Source organism: Vombatus ursinus, unplaced genomic scaffold, assembly GCF_900497805.2.
Source record: "Vombatus ursinus unplaced genomic scaffold, bare-nosed wombat genome assembly UNPS02014772.1, whole genome shotgun sequence".
Classification (NCBI taxonomy): Eukaryota; Metazoa; Chordata; class Mammalia; order Diprotodontia; family Vombatidae; genus Vombatus; species Vombatus ursinus.
In genome coordinates this window covers 37160170-37174188 of record NW_020954550.1, presented here as the reverse complement: position 1 = coordinate 37174188, position 14019 = coordinate 37160170, and the positions used below count along the sequence as shown (strand labels likewise).

The following is a 14019-nucleotide window of genomic DNA, read 5'->3' as shown; positions in this document are numbered from 1 at the left end:
TTTACTTTTGTTTTGTCTGAGATCATGATTGCTACCCCTGGTTTTTTTTTACTTCAGCTGAAGCATGACAGATTCTGCTCCAGCCTTGTCTTTATTCTCTATGCTTCAAATGTGTTTCTTGTAAACAGCATATTGTAGGATTCTAGCTTTTAATCTATTTTGATATCTGCTTCTGTTTTATGGATGAATTCATCCCATTAACATTTACATTTGTGATAACTATATGTAAATTTCCTTTCATCCTATTTTCCCTCTGTTTATCCTCCTTTCTCACCTTTCACCCTGTTTCTCCTTAGAAGTGTTTTCCTTGTGACCACCAGCCTCCCCCAATCTGTCCCCCCCTTCTATCATTGTTTCTCCCCCCCACTTCTCTTCTCCCTATCCCTTCTTCCTTCCCTTTAGGGTAAGATAGATGTCTATATTCAACTAAGTGTGTATATTATTCCAATACTCTTTGAGCCAATTCTTATGAGAGTGTTCTCCACCACTCCCCTATGTTCCCCTCCACTGTAATAGCTCTTTTGTTCCTCTTTTATGTGAGATAATTTACACCAATCTCTCTCTTCCCTCTTCTCCCATTTCAGTCCTTTTCCTCACCCCTTAATTTTGTTTTTTATGTAATCTCGTCATAGTCAATTCACACTCACACCCTCTATCTATGTATACTCCTTCTAATTACCCTAATAGTGATAAAGTTCTGAAGAGTTACAATTATCACCTTCCCACGTAGGAATCATTCATTTATTCTTTCATGAGTTGTGAGAATACAATAATTTTTTTTTGTAAAAGACTTTATAACTATAAAATTTTACAAATATAAACTTATTACAAGGTTCTCTATAATCTGAACCCTACTTGCTTGCACCTTAATCCCTTCTTGACCCCTCCTGAATCTTTTGCTTGGATCAAATTGATTTATTCATTTCTGTCTACCCACAAACATTACCCTTCCCTACCTCTTAGGGTTCTGCTAAAACCATTCTATCCAGTTGTAATACTCAGATAAGTGTTACTGAACTCCCTTCTGTCTGCCTATGTATGTCTTATCCATTCTTCAAGACCCAGTTCAAATCCTACCTTTTATGTAAAACCTTCCTTATCCGGTTCAATTCAAGAAATAGTTAAGTTTCTCATATGTGCCAGGTTCTGTAGTAGGTCCTAGGGATACAAAATGAAAAGCAACTCAGTCCTTTGTTCCAGGAGTACACAGTATAAAAACAGTAGATAAAACATAGACACAAAGGAGTATGAGACAAAATAAAATGTGAGAGACACAAAGGAGAGCCAGTCAAAGTATTATGAAAAATTTGAGGAGAGAGCTATCATTTTTACCTGGTGGCATCCAGAGAAGGTTTCTTGGAGAAAGTGGAATCTGACGTAGAAATCTTACAGAAAGGCAGATGGAGAAGTGGATAAGGAAGGAGTCCTTTTGAGCATAGAGGATGGTGTAACAAAGACATGAAGAGAGAAGAAGGGACAGAGAGTAGTCCAATTTGACCAGGTATAGGATATATAAATGGGAATACTATCAGATAAGGGAAACCTGCAGCCTTAAGGCCACATGTGGCCCTCTAGGTCCACAAGTGCGGCCCTTTGACTGAATCCGAACTTCAGAGAACAAATCCCTTTAATAAAAGGATGTGTTCTGTAAAACTTGGACTTAGTCAAAAAGCCACACCCAAGGACCTAGAAGGCCACATGTGTCCTTGTGGTCACAGGTTCCCCACCCCCGGACTAGACAGATAAATTAAAGTCAGATTATCAAAGAGTTGGAGTGCTAAGATTAGGAGTTTAAATTTCCCACCATGATATATCCTTTCTCTTTATTCGTAGTTGTGTTTTTAAAGTCAATTTGGCCAACTCGTCATATATTGCCTTATAACATCTCTATAATTGTCTTAAATTATTATTCCAATAATTTTTTATTACTTAACTGCTTTTTTTTAATGTGTGTTGACTTCCCTAATTAGGTTGTAAGCTAGTTGAGGTCTTTGAATCTCTCCCATTCCTCTTTCCTCCTCTCTCCCCTCCAAAAAAAAAGCTAATTCAATCTTAGATGATATTAAGAAGGAAATAGTATCCATGATTAAAGAGATGACATTAATATTCTGCCTTTGTCAAAGCATATGTGTAATACTCCATTCATTTCTTGGACACATATTTTGGGAAGGACATTGATAAACTCAAGAGTGTCCAGTGGAGGGCAACGAGGATGATGAAGGGCCTCAGCATCATGCCATTAGAAGGTTTGTTGAAGTAACAAGGAATGTTTAGCTTTGAAAAGAGAAGACTGGGGCAGCTAGGTGGCGCAGTGGATAGAGCTCTGACCTTGGATTCAGGAGGGCCTGAGTTCAAATCCAGCCTCAGACACTTCAAACTTACTAGCTGTGTGACCCTGGGCAAGTCACTTAACTCTGATTGCCTCACCAACAAAAAAAAAAAAGAGAAAGAGAGAGAAGACATAGGGAGGAACATGATAGGTGTGTTCAAGTGTTTGAATCTTGGTCGTGTGAAAACTGGATTAGACTTGTTTTTCTTGACCTCAGAGGGCAGTGGAAATTTCAGAGAGGCAGATTTAGGCTAGATATGAGGAAGGTTTGCCTGTTTGTTAGCGTAGTCTTAAAGTAGGATGATCTGTCTTAGGAAATATTCCATGCCACCTTCCTTCCCCCTCCTAGAAGTCTTTAAACAAAATGGCCAGTTGTCACATGTATTGTGCAAAGGATTCTTGTTTAATTATAAATTGTTTCAGGAAGTTCCTGAGATTCCTTCCACCTCTTAGTTGCTTTGATTTTTACCTCAGTACCTTGCACATATTAGGCACTCAGAAATATAGTGGTGAGTTTTGCTTTGGGCTGGTTTTTTTTTTCTTAAGTTTAATTTGATTTTGAATTAAATTTCAGTTTTATCAGCCATCTGGATCATGGTAGGATATATATTTAGAAAGCAATGTTTTCCCTAACAACATTGACTTCATAGTATACATTTAACAACTGAGAACTAAAAATAGTCTAACCTTGGATATATCAACTTGAAATTAGCCTAATTTAAGTTCAAATAGAAATGTTATGATTTTTTTAAACTTGTGAATAGGGATAATTAAGGAGAATTGTGGAAAAGTATCTTTATGTTTGTATATGTCATGAGGAACTTGAAATTTTTTGCTTTTTATTTTCACGATCATCCTAAATTAAAGCCAATAGGAACACACTAAAATAGCATATTCTGCCTTAATATAGGAAACAAAGCCGGTGTGATTTGGCATTAATACACATAATGTTGAAACATCTAAGATTTGAAGATACTCCATGTGATGGAAAGTTCATTTCACTGAGAAATATGGAAATCAGGTCAGCATGGAGTTCATAGGCCAACTCACCCTTTCTCAGCATATCATAATTCAGTCAACAGGCCACTGATGGAACCCACTCTAAGCACTTTTCAATCTTGTCAAATAGTGCTGGATAAATAAACTACTAAAGGTACAGAATGTACTGGGATTGCCCATGTGTACATGTCTATAATTCAGTTCTCAATTTTATTCTTTGCACTGAAACAGGTCGTGGTGGTAGAGTTGGAACACATGGAGGAACCTTGTCATCATACATAGTGAAAAACATTGCTCTGGATAAGACTGACGACAGCAACCCCCGGGAAGCCATTTTACGACATGCAAAGGAAGCTGAGGATAACCCATATTGGGTTGCTCCAGCTTATTCCAAGTAAGGACTGGTTTTTGTTGTTTCTGTTTTTTAAAAACAAATTAGGAAGAGTTTGTCATATACAAATAGGTTTTGGGGCTCCATTGTACCCCTTTCTTTATCCTAATATGTTTAAGTATGGAAAATAGGAAAAGCACCCATAGTGGTCGCTCATCAACTTGACCTTATGTTTGATTCAGGGAATGCTAAAAGTGCTTTTTATAAATTAAATGTGAGGTGTAGGGTATAAGAAGACTGGAAAGGTGGGTAGGGATGGGTGGTTATGAAAGACTCTGAACACCAAACACAGGATTTTATATCTGATCCTGGAAGTGAAGGAAGCCACTAGAGTTTATTGAGTAGAGGAGGTGACATGATCAGACCTACACTTTAGGAAGAACACTTGAACAGCTGAATGGAGGATGCACTGAAGTGCAGAGAGATTTTAGCAGGCAGACCAACCAGCAGGCTTTTGCAATAATCTTAATGTGAGGTGATGAGAAATGGGTATAATGATAGTAGCAGTGTCAGAGGAGAGAAGGGGTTATATTCAAGAGATGTTACAAAGGTAAAAGGACAGATCTTGGCAACAGATTGCATATGGGGGTGATGAAAAAAAGTGAAGACTTAAGGATGACACCTCGATTGTAAATCTGGATGACTAGGAGGATAGCGGTACCGTCAACATTAATAGGGAAGTTAGGAAGAGGGAAGGTTTTTGGGGGAAAGATAATGAGTTCAGTTCTAGACATGAAGAGCTTAAGATGTCTATGGGACATCCAGTTTGAGATGGTCAGTAGGCAGTTGGAGATATGAAAGTGGAGGTCATTAGAGAGGTTAGGGCTGGATAAATAGATTTGAGAATCATCAGCATAAAGATGATCATTGGACCCATGGGAACTTAATGAGATCATCAACTGAAATAATATAAAGGGAGAAGACAAAAGGATCCAGAATAGAATCCTGTGGGATATCCACAGTTAGTGATGTGACCTGGCTGAAGATCCAATAAAGTAGACTAAAGAGCAGTTAGATAGGTAGGAGGAGAACCAGGAAGAGTGGTGTTCAGAAACGTAGAGAGAAGAGAGTGTCAGGGAGAAGAAGGTGATTGACAGTGTCAAAGGCTACGGAGAAGTCGAGAAAGATGAGCATGAAACAAGGCTATTAGATTGAGGTATTAAGAGATTGTTAGTAACTTTTGGGAGATGAATTTCAATTGAATGATGATGTCTGAAGCCAAACTGTTCAGGTATTAAGAAGAGTGAAAGGAAAGGAAGTAGATGGTTTTCTCAAAGAGTTTAACCACATGAAAAGAGGAGATATATGGGTCGTTAATGGGGATAGGTGAGTCAAGTGAAGGTTTCCTGAAGGGAGATGCGGACATTTGTAGGCAGTAAGGAAGCAACTAGTAGACAGGAAGAGATTAAAGATAAGAGAGAGTGCAGGTGAGAGAGGGGGCAATCTGCTAGAGATGGGATGGATGGGATCACTCATGTATGTAGAAGTTTTTGCCTTGGCGCCTCTTCATGTGAAACATGGGTGAAGGAGGAGAGAGGCAGAAGGCATCTGAGTGCTGTGAGACTGCGTAAACGAGAAGAGTATGAAATAAGGTTGTAAAGATTGGAGCCTGATTGTGGAGGAGCCTTCAATACCTGGCTAAGGGATTTGTATTTTAACCTACAGGATATAGAGTCATTGAAGGTCCAAGCAGAGAAGTAGCATTTTCAATCCTATGCATTAAAAATATTATTCTGGTACCTATGTAAGCAATGATTTTTAGAGGAGATGAGTAGGGAGACTGGTTAGGAAATTATTACAACATTCTAGGTAAGAGGTGATAAAGGCCTGAACCAGGATGGGAGCTGCATGAGTGGAAAGGAGGTGAGAGGAAAAGAGAGAGGGGATAAGAAGAAAAAGAGAGACACAGGGAGAAGTCATGGTGGAGAGAGAGGGGGAGAAGCAGAAGATTCAACAGTTTATTGAGTATAGTGAGAAGGGTGGGGAGGGAGAAGAGCCAAAGGTGGCTTTGAGCCTGAACATTGGGAGGATTTTGATGCCATTAATAGAAATATAATGAAGTTGAGTACATAATAGTGCAATTTCTCTACTTCTGATGTGCAACTCCTCATTTGTAATGTGTTGTAGCCTGCTCACCTTTAATCTTTCTGTGCCTTCTGGTTCTCCTAGACTATTTCCCCTGCTCTGATTCTGCTTCCCTCTCTTAATAAGTTCACCCTTGTTGACCAGTTCAGCCATATTCCATCAACTATTTATTCCTGAATCACTTAATCTTTTGTCCTCTTGCCAGTCACACCTTGCCAAATCTAAGCCATGGATTACTTACACCACCCACCTTATTTATTTATGCTTGTGTGCTGCTGATTGCGCCTGGAGAAAGCCATGCAACCATGCCAACTGGGTACAGTTTAATTCAGTTCAACAAGCATTTATTACTTACCTGCAAGCATTTATAGAGTAGCTGTGTAGAGGCTAGTTTAGAAAGGAGACAGAGAGGAGGAAGAGAGACTACTTTAGGAGGCCTTTGCAATAAAGTCTAGGTGTGAAGGGGGATGAGGTCCTAAAGTGGAAGGCTATATGGATAGAGAGAAAAGGACTGAACTGAGATATATGTGGATGTGAAATTGAAGAGATGGAGTGCTTATGAGGAGTGAGGAAGAGAGAAAAGTCATGGATATATTGAGTTTGAAATGAACATATAGTAGCAGATATCCATTAGGTGGTGATCTGGAACTGAATTTTAGGAGAGACTGAGATAGTTGAACCATTCAGAACGGATGAGATTAACCAAGAGATAGAGAAAAGGTAAGAAGTCCCAGGGTAGACCCCTTGTTCACTACAGATTTGTCATCTAATCTTAACTAAACCCTCATAGCCACATGACGTGACTATCCCTTTGTTGTCTTCTCTGTGACTGTTACAAATATTCCCTCCCCAGACTTCCTATACTATCTCTCTCCCTCTCCCTCAGCTAGCCCCTTTAGCAAAGGACTTCACTTTCTATTCTACTGAAAAAAAAAAAATAGAAGCTATCCATTGTGAATTCCCTCTTTCCCTCCCTCCACACTTCATTCCATTCTCTGTTTTCTCTCATTTTTTTCCTTCTTTGCCTTTGTCTCTATGAAGAGATCAGCCTTTCCTTGCCTCTGGGATAAAAAAAAAATATGAACTCCGCCTTTTGGTGTTTAAAGCTCTTCATAATCTGTCTCTAACCTATTTATCTAAACTTCTTTCACATCGCTCATTCTTAGCACACTGTACATTCCAGTAAAACTGGCCTACAGGACTTGGTCTTCCTCCTATATTTCCATGTCCCACTCTGTGCCTTTGTCCCTTGACAGTCACCCCGGAATGCTGTTGTTTCTTATACCTCAGCTTCTTGAAATCCCTGTAACCCTTCAAGGGTCAATTTGGTTGTCACCTCTTGAAAGAGATCTTTCCTGATTCCTCCAATTCTTAATGTTCTCCCTACACCATCAATGTATTTATTTTGTATGTATTTTGTACTTATTTGTCTAATTACACATAGCTTCCCTCTGGTGGAATCTAAGCTCCTTGGGGGCAGTGATCATTTCATTCTTGTCTCTATGTCCAAGTTCCTGGCATGTAATAGAGGCTTGATAAACCTTTGTTGCATTTAATTGAATGGATTTAACTCTAAGGTTTTGAGTCTGGGTGACTGGGATGAGTGGTGCCATCAAGAAAAATCGGGAACTGGAAGAATGAGTGGGTTTTGAAGGGAAGTTGATGGGTTCTCTTTTGGTCACGGAGAGTTTGAGATGTTGGCAGGACATGTGTCTGTTCAATATGCTAAGCATATATCACTATGTGCTTCATCCTTTTGCTCAGACCCCAATCAGAGGCCCTGAATCGGTCCCCTAACATTTACTGAGCTCCTCTTCCTAACCCCATCGCTCTGTATACAACACAGTTGTCGGGTTAGCCAGCTTTGCTAGGCTGTTTCTCTTCTGTTCACCTGCTAGAGTATGCGGATTACTGCCAAGTGGCAGTGTTTGAAGGGAAGTTCGTATTTAAAAGGATCTTTTTTTAAAGGTCACTGTAATGGAGAATGTGTGCCTAGTTGTTTTTCTTCACTGCAATTGACTCTGCTAATGGTGATGAAATGTAGATTTAATAGCGACTGCTTTTTTTTTTTAAAGCATAATTATGTTTTATATGAGGATACATGCCTAAATGTGGCACATACTTTAACACTGTTAAGTTCTCCAACACTGATAACTCAGCCAGTGTGTTTGAGCCCTTTAATTTCATTGATTGGATATTAGATTTCATTCCTGACATTGGCAACGTAATAGCTATGAAAGTTTTAAAACACGGCAGGATCACAGAAGGCTTTCATTCAACCACACGTGGGCAGATTTAGTTACAGTTTCTTGTTAAAAGATGTTGCTGGAGGGAGAAAAATAGGGAGATGGCCGAGGAGTGGGCAGGATGTAGGTCCAGAATGCTATTAGCTTACACACCAGACAGGGATAGATGTGTGTGGGAGCTTGGAAGATTGCCAGCAGCCTGCCAAGCTTGACAGCTCTGTCAGTACACGGTGAGTCTTCTGGCCAAATACACTGCCATTATTGCTGGTTCAGTAAATTTAATTTTCAATATGCATATCCTTCCTGACACAGGATCAGTAAATAGGTATGCATGAAAATGTCATTATTACTTTCAGAGCACCCCATGTAATGCCACATTGGGAAAGTAAGGGCAATATTTAAATACACATTGTATATGTGTATGTGAGACCTACACAGTGGAGAAAGAAAATTGCTTTAGCTATGTTGGTTGTCTTTACCCAGTGTATTCCTTTACTCTTTGTGCCTTAAGTAAAATATACTCCAAGCCTAGGCAATATTTCACTGGTGGCCTTAAGGATGTCTCAGTTTAAGAAAATCCAAATTTAACAAAAGTTTATAGAAACACCCTTAGTTGTACTAAGGGATTCACCACAGGCTTTCTTCAAATAATAATCCACCCCCTTTCTTCCCTCCTCCTGCCCCTCAAGGGTATTTTACATGGCATTCATTTTTTTAAAAATTCAGTCTGTGCACAGCTTTCAAAAACATACCTGTTATGTAAGGGAATGTACGCTTGATTAGTAAGGCTGTCCATGTTGCCAAATGCACAATACTAGCTGTTATAAAAGTTTTATAATACATAATTGTACCTTTTGTAAATGGACAGTTAAGGTTTCTAAAATTTCTAAAAATGTACTCTTCACATCTAATTGGCTCATCAGTCTAGCTCATATTCACTTTGGTGGTCAGGTGGCTTCTGGCAGTTTGGGAGCTTATAGGAATCTATTCCCAGAATTCTTCACAGGGCTCTTGGATGCTTTCCCCTTTCCTTAGTCTCCATGTCTCCCACTTCATTTTATCCTTACCTGCCTTTTTATATCTATCATTTATCTGTTTTCCACATTATTTTTTTTTCTAAAGAAAATGGAAAATTCTTTATCTAGAAAAATCTTTTTGCCTTTTTTTTTAAAAGTGTTTCTTATGTTTAACAGCAGTCACCTTTGATTTGATGTTTAATAGAAAGGACTATTGAAACTACAGGTTTTTTGTCAAGCCCTTTCATTTGAATAATTCTGTGATTGTAACAACTAGGTTAGAGTTCATCTGGGCCATATTTATCCTAATAGGGTTAACAAGTGTGTCAGATTATCAAGTCATGACTATAATTGACTTTGCACTTTGAGGTTTTTCTTTATAATAAACAATGGGCCCTAGGCCAAGCAAGCCTGTGGTTTCTATTCACACACTTGTGAACAATAATACAAGGGATTCCCCCTCATATTCATGCCATTAGCCTGAAGCTAGCTTTATACTTTATGAATGAATCATATCAAATGAGTAATGATGATTAAGAAGAATTTGATCTTGAACTTTTAATTATAGTTGAAAACATTTTGACTTTCACTGTGGACTGAATGCTAAAGCAAAGTGAGCATAGAAGACCTAAGTTAGAAGCATAGAAGACCTAAGTTAAAGCCCTATCAGTCAGTCAACAGAAAGGAGGTATATTGATGTTTTAAAGGCCTCTGCAAGACCAGTGGAATGCTTTTAAAAAGTGAAAACAGAGGGCAGGTAGATGGGAAAATATTCTGTTTGTTGCTTGTTCTTTGTATATAGTTGTATGTATGCATGTTGTATATGTAAGTGTGACTTTGTAGGTTTTTTCTTAGACTTTTTGTGAGAATGTTTATTAGAAGGGGCACTCATTTTGTCCAAACAAGCCTGAGCACTAAGAGCAAATTGGATTTCAGAATGGATAGTTGTTCAGAATGTAGTTAAATACCTGATAGAATTGATAAATCCAAAAAGTAACTTGTAGAGGGCATCATCTAATAATAATGATAATAGCTGACATTTATATACTGCTGAAGTCTAACAGAGGGTTTTCCATGTATTTAGCTCATTTGATCCTTACAATCCTGAGATATAGGTACTGCAAATAGTTATTATCATACATATTTTACAGATGAGAAACTGAGGAATTGAGTGATTTGGCTTAGCTACATTAGGTGCCAGAGGCAGGCTTTGCACACCTACCTCAGACACTTTTTTGACCATATTTTTTAGCTTTGTCTTGTAACCATTGAGATCTGTGAAATCACAGTAAGGGAAGTAAAGATTGTTGATTTTTTTTTTGGTTGTTGTCAGATGTGACTGAACAACAACAACAATAACAATAAAAGAAGCTTAACAGCTGAATAATAGTCTGGGTAAATGAACGAATAAATAAATGCACATTGGACTGGGGGGTGTATAGATAATCTCTTGTAAGTGGTAAGATGTGAGGTCAGCTTCTGCCTGTATTTTAGCGCTCATGGATTTATAACTGTAAGGGGCTTATATACCATCTGGGCCAGCTCCTTCTAGAATGCTTAAGTTGCTTGCCCAAGATGTTATAGCTTTTGAGTGGCAGAGACAGGATTTGAACCCTGGCCCTCTGACTTCAAATCTAGTTCTTGACTACAACATGTAGCCTGATATATGTTAAATTAATTATTTTTATAATATATGATATAATATATAATAATATAATGTCACTGCTTGTTTAATTATCTAACCAGTGTTTCCTTTCTTAGATTGTAATTACTTGTAGGGCAGGAATTATGTTTAGGATCATTGTACAAATCCATTTCCTCAAACAGACAAGAGAAATCTGTTTTTGTAGCCAGTGACTTTACTGATGAGACCTAGATTTCTTTCTCTTGCCTTTGAAAGCTATTCATCTTTTAGACAGAGAGGCCAATTTATACATTCCCCAGAGGAAAAACAGTGTTTTAATTCTTTTCCTAGCTTTACCTATACAATTCTGATCCTTGGTTTCTTCATTTATAAAATGAATATGTTTCACATGGACAAAAAAATTAGTAAACTAAATAAATATAATGAAGATTGTTCCAGTTCTAAGGTATTAGGTACTAGATGGTAGTTCCAGGACTCTATAAAGTCTTGAATTGGTACTGATCAGTTTTATTTATATTGTGATTACAAAGCACTTCCACATATATTACTTTATATGCTAAATTATTTTCCTCATCTTTTATGGATCTCCCTTTGTAAGGTTGATGCCATAATTATACATTTTCAGAAGGAAAATGAAAGGAAATCTCGGTGGCCTTAAATAACCTTCTCACCTTCAGGTTTACCTCCATTTTCCTTTTCTATTTAATTGTGTAATCCAGAAAAGCGCCATTTCGGTTTCATTAAAGTCTCAGGAACCTAATAAATTTAAACCTAGCCTATGGAGACATTCTCTACCCTCTTTGGGAAAATTATGTCTTTTTTCTCCCCATTAGAAATTAGATATTTAATTTAAAAGTATATTTTCACACTGGATAAGGCCATTTCTGCATGGTTTGCCCAGAATTAAATGTTCAGTGTTCTTGCCAAAAGTCATAGATGTATTTTGCCTGCCTTGGTGTATTGTGGAAGGAAGCTGACCTATCCGGCTTTGTAGTAATCTAGTAGCACCATAGCATATGAAATTCTGCAGCTTTTTTTTTTTTTTAAGATTTTAGTCCTTCGACCTGTTCCCAGATGTCATATACCCAATATCTCAGGGTAACATAATGGCAGCACAACCAACTTACTCTTCAAGGTGGAGGGGGGGACCCTTAGGTTTTAGACAGGTACGTATGAATGCAGACAGGGGCCAGTGGCTGTATGCAACTCATACCATGTAGCATCAGCATGAGTTGTGGGAGGATTTTGCTTCTTTGAAAGTAATAAAGTAACAGTAAGAAGCCTTTCAGAACTGTGACCTTATTTTTTTCCCTCTCCTTAAACTATACATAAAAATGTGTTTGCATGTATATATTTATAAAACACATTTACTTACATAAAATCGAGAGTTTTGCTGTGTGTGAGCACACATTCACACAACCAGGTAATTATTCTTTTTAGAACTCTTGAAGCATCTTGAGGAAATTAAGCCATAGTTTGAAGGTTTAAGGTTTTAAAAATTAAACTTTAAAAAATTATGCTTCCTTCAAAAGTTGTTTCCTTCAATGAATGAAATGACTTTTTAAAGGAGGAATTAATCAACCATGTGGGAAATACTGAAGTATATATTATTTAAATTCCAATAGCTGGCATTTTTCCGATTTAATGATAGGCAAGAATTTCATAAAGTCAGGCATGTTTAAAAAGCATAGAAAGTTCTCATGAAGATTTTTTTATTTTTTCTACCATAGTGCTATACAGTGGTGTCTTCTCAAAGATGGAATTTCCATACATTGAACTGATCAGAAACTCCATTGCCTTTTTTGCTGGCAGTTGTAAAACTACAGAGTATCCTTTATTTTTAGAACACCAGTTTGGGGGCAGCTAGGTGGCACAGTGGATAGAGGACTGGCCCTGGATTCAGGATGACCTGAGTTCAAATACGGCCTCAGGCACATAAGACTTACTAGCTGTGTGACTTTGGGCAAGTCACTTAACCCCATTGCCTAACCAGGAAAAAAAAATTTAAAACACCAGTTTAATTTAAAAAAAAAAAGTTAATTTAAGTCTTTCTTCTGCCATACAGTAAAATTTCATATGGCAGAGCCATTCAAGATTGGAACAGTGTAGCTATACAAAAATACAAAGGATTTGGTTGGAGTTTCTGCCTAGGCCTTGCTGTGGCTCTAGCTTGGACCACCTTCACTTTCTAGACAAATCCTTGTTCAATTCTATTTTCCAGTTCCATTCAATCCCCAAAATGGGACCGAATTGTCTGAATTCCAGATGGTTCAGAAGTTGGATGGTTGAGGTTCCACTGTATTTAAATTATGTTTTCATTTTATACTAGGGAAACACAAATCACATGTTCACCTTGGAATGTGAATCCTTGTCTCTGAACTTTATAGGTCCCCCCCCCCCCCCCGTATGTTTCTGGTGGTTAGAAACCTAAGGATTAATATTTAATCATTCAGAGATAATAGTGGCTTTAAAAAAAATTCATTTTTGTAGCACTTGGCCAAAAAGACAAAGTCACATCTTGTTAGGAGCTCAGTCAGTGCTTGCTAACTAAGTTACTTTCCTTCTCTTTTGTTTTAGGACTCAGCCTAAAACTGTTTTTGCAGAAGTAGAATCTGAAGATGAAGAAACAAAGAATGAACCAGAATGGAAAAAACGTAAAATTTGAAGAATCTATTTTGAGGTCAGAGAGGAGTGGAAGAGAGTCATGACCAATTTTTTTTCTTAATTCTTTGCAAATAAATGAGTATATTGATTCCCAACACCAGTAATAACTGTTTTAAAGTTGTGCTAAATATGTGCTCAAATATTTTTGTTGCATTTATTAAACCTGTTTATTTTCATTAAAAAAGAAGCAGATTCTTAACCCATGCCTGGTATTTCATATTATCTGGAAGTTATAGTCAACCATTATAAATGTTTGTGTCTTCAGAGAAAATTTTACATACTTCACAACTGCATCTATTTGGGACAAATTGAAGCCAAGGAGATATAACATGGAAATTAACACTAAAAGGTCCGTCTTTAGGCAGCAGTGGATAGAGCACTGGCCCTGGAGTAAGGAGGACCTGAATTCAAATTCAGCCTCAGACATTTACTAGTTGTGGATGCTGGGCAAGTCTCTTAACCCATTTTGCCTCCAAAAAACAAGTCCATCTTTTTTGTATAATTTCAGATAAGTTATTTGTATACCTGTACAAATAATTATTAGATTGAGTTCATTAATTTGGTAAAGATTTTGGTTTGAAAGACATTTATGTCCCCGTCCTTTGACTCATTTTAATACCCTATTTTCATCTTATACTGTACAG

At 37.6% G+C, this 14019-nt stretch overlaps 1 protein-coding gene across 1 annotated transcript in view; it reads left to right on the top strand.

Moving 5' to 3' along the window:
• Nucleotides 1-13574, top strand: part of WDR70 (WD repeat domain 70) — a 328253-nt gene extending 314679 nt beyond the window's left edge. The window contains exons 17-18 of the mRNA XM_027863563.1: nucleotides 3560-3722; nucleotides 13289-13574. Of these exons, the coding sequence (XP_027719364.1) occupies nucleotides 3560-3722; nucleotides 13289-13376 (251 nt within the window). The 3' untranslated portion in view covers nucleotides 13377-13574. The remainder of the gene's footprint in view (nucleotides 1-3559; nucleotides 3723-13288) is intronic.
• The last annotated feature ends 445 nt before the right edge of the window (nucleotides 13575-14019 follow it).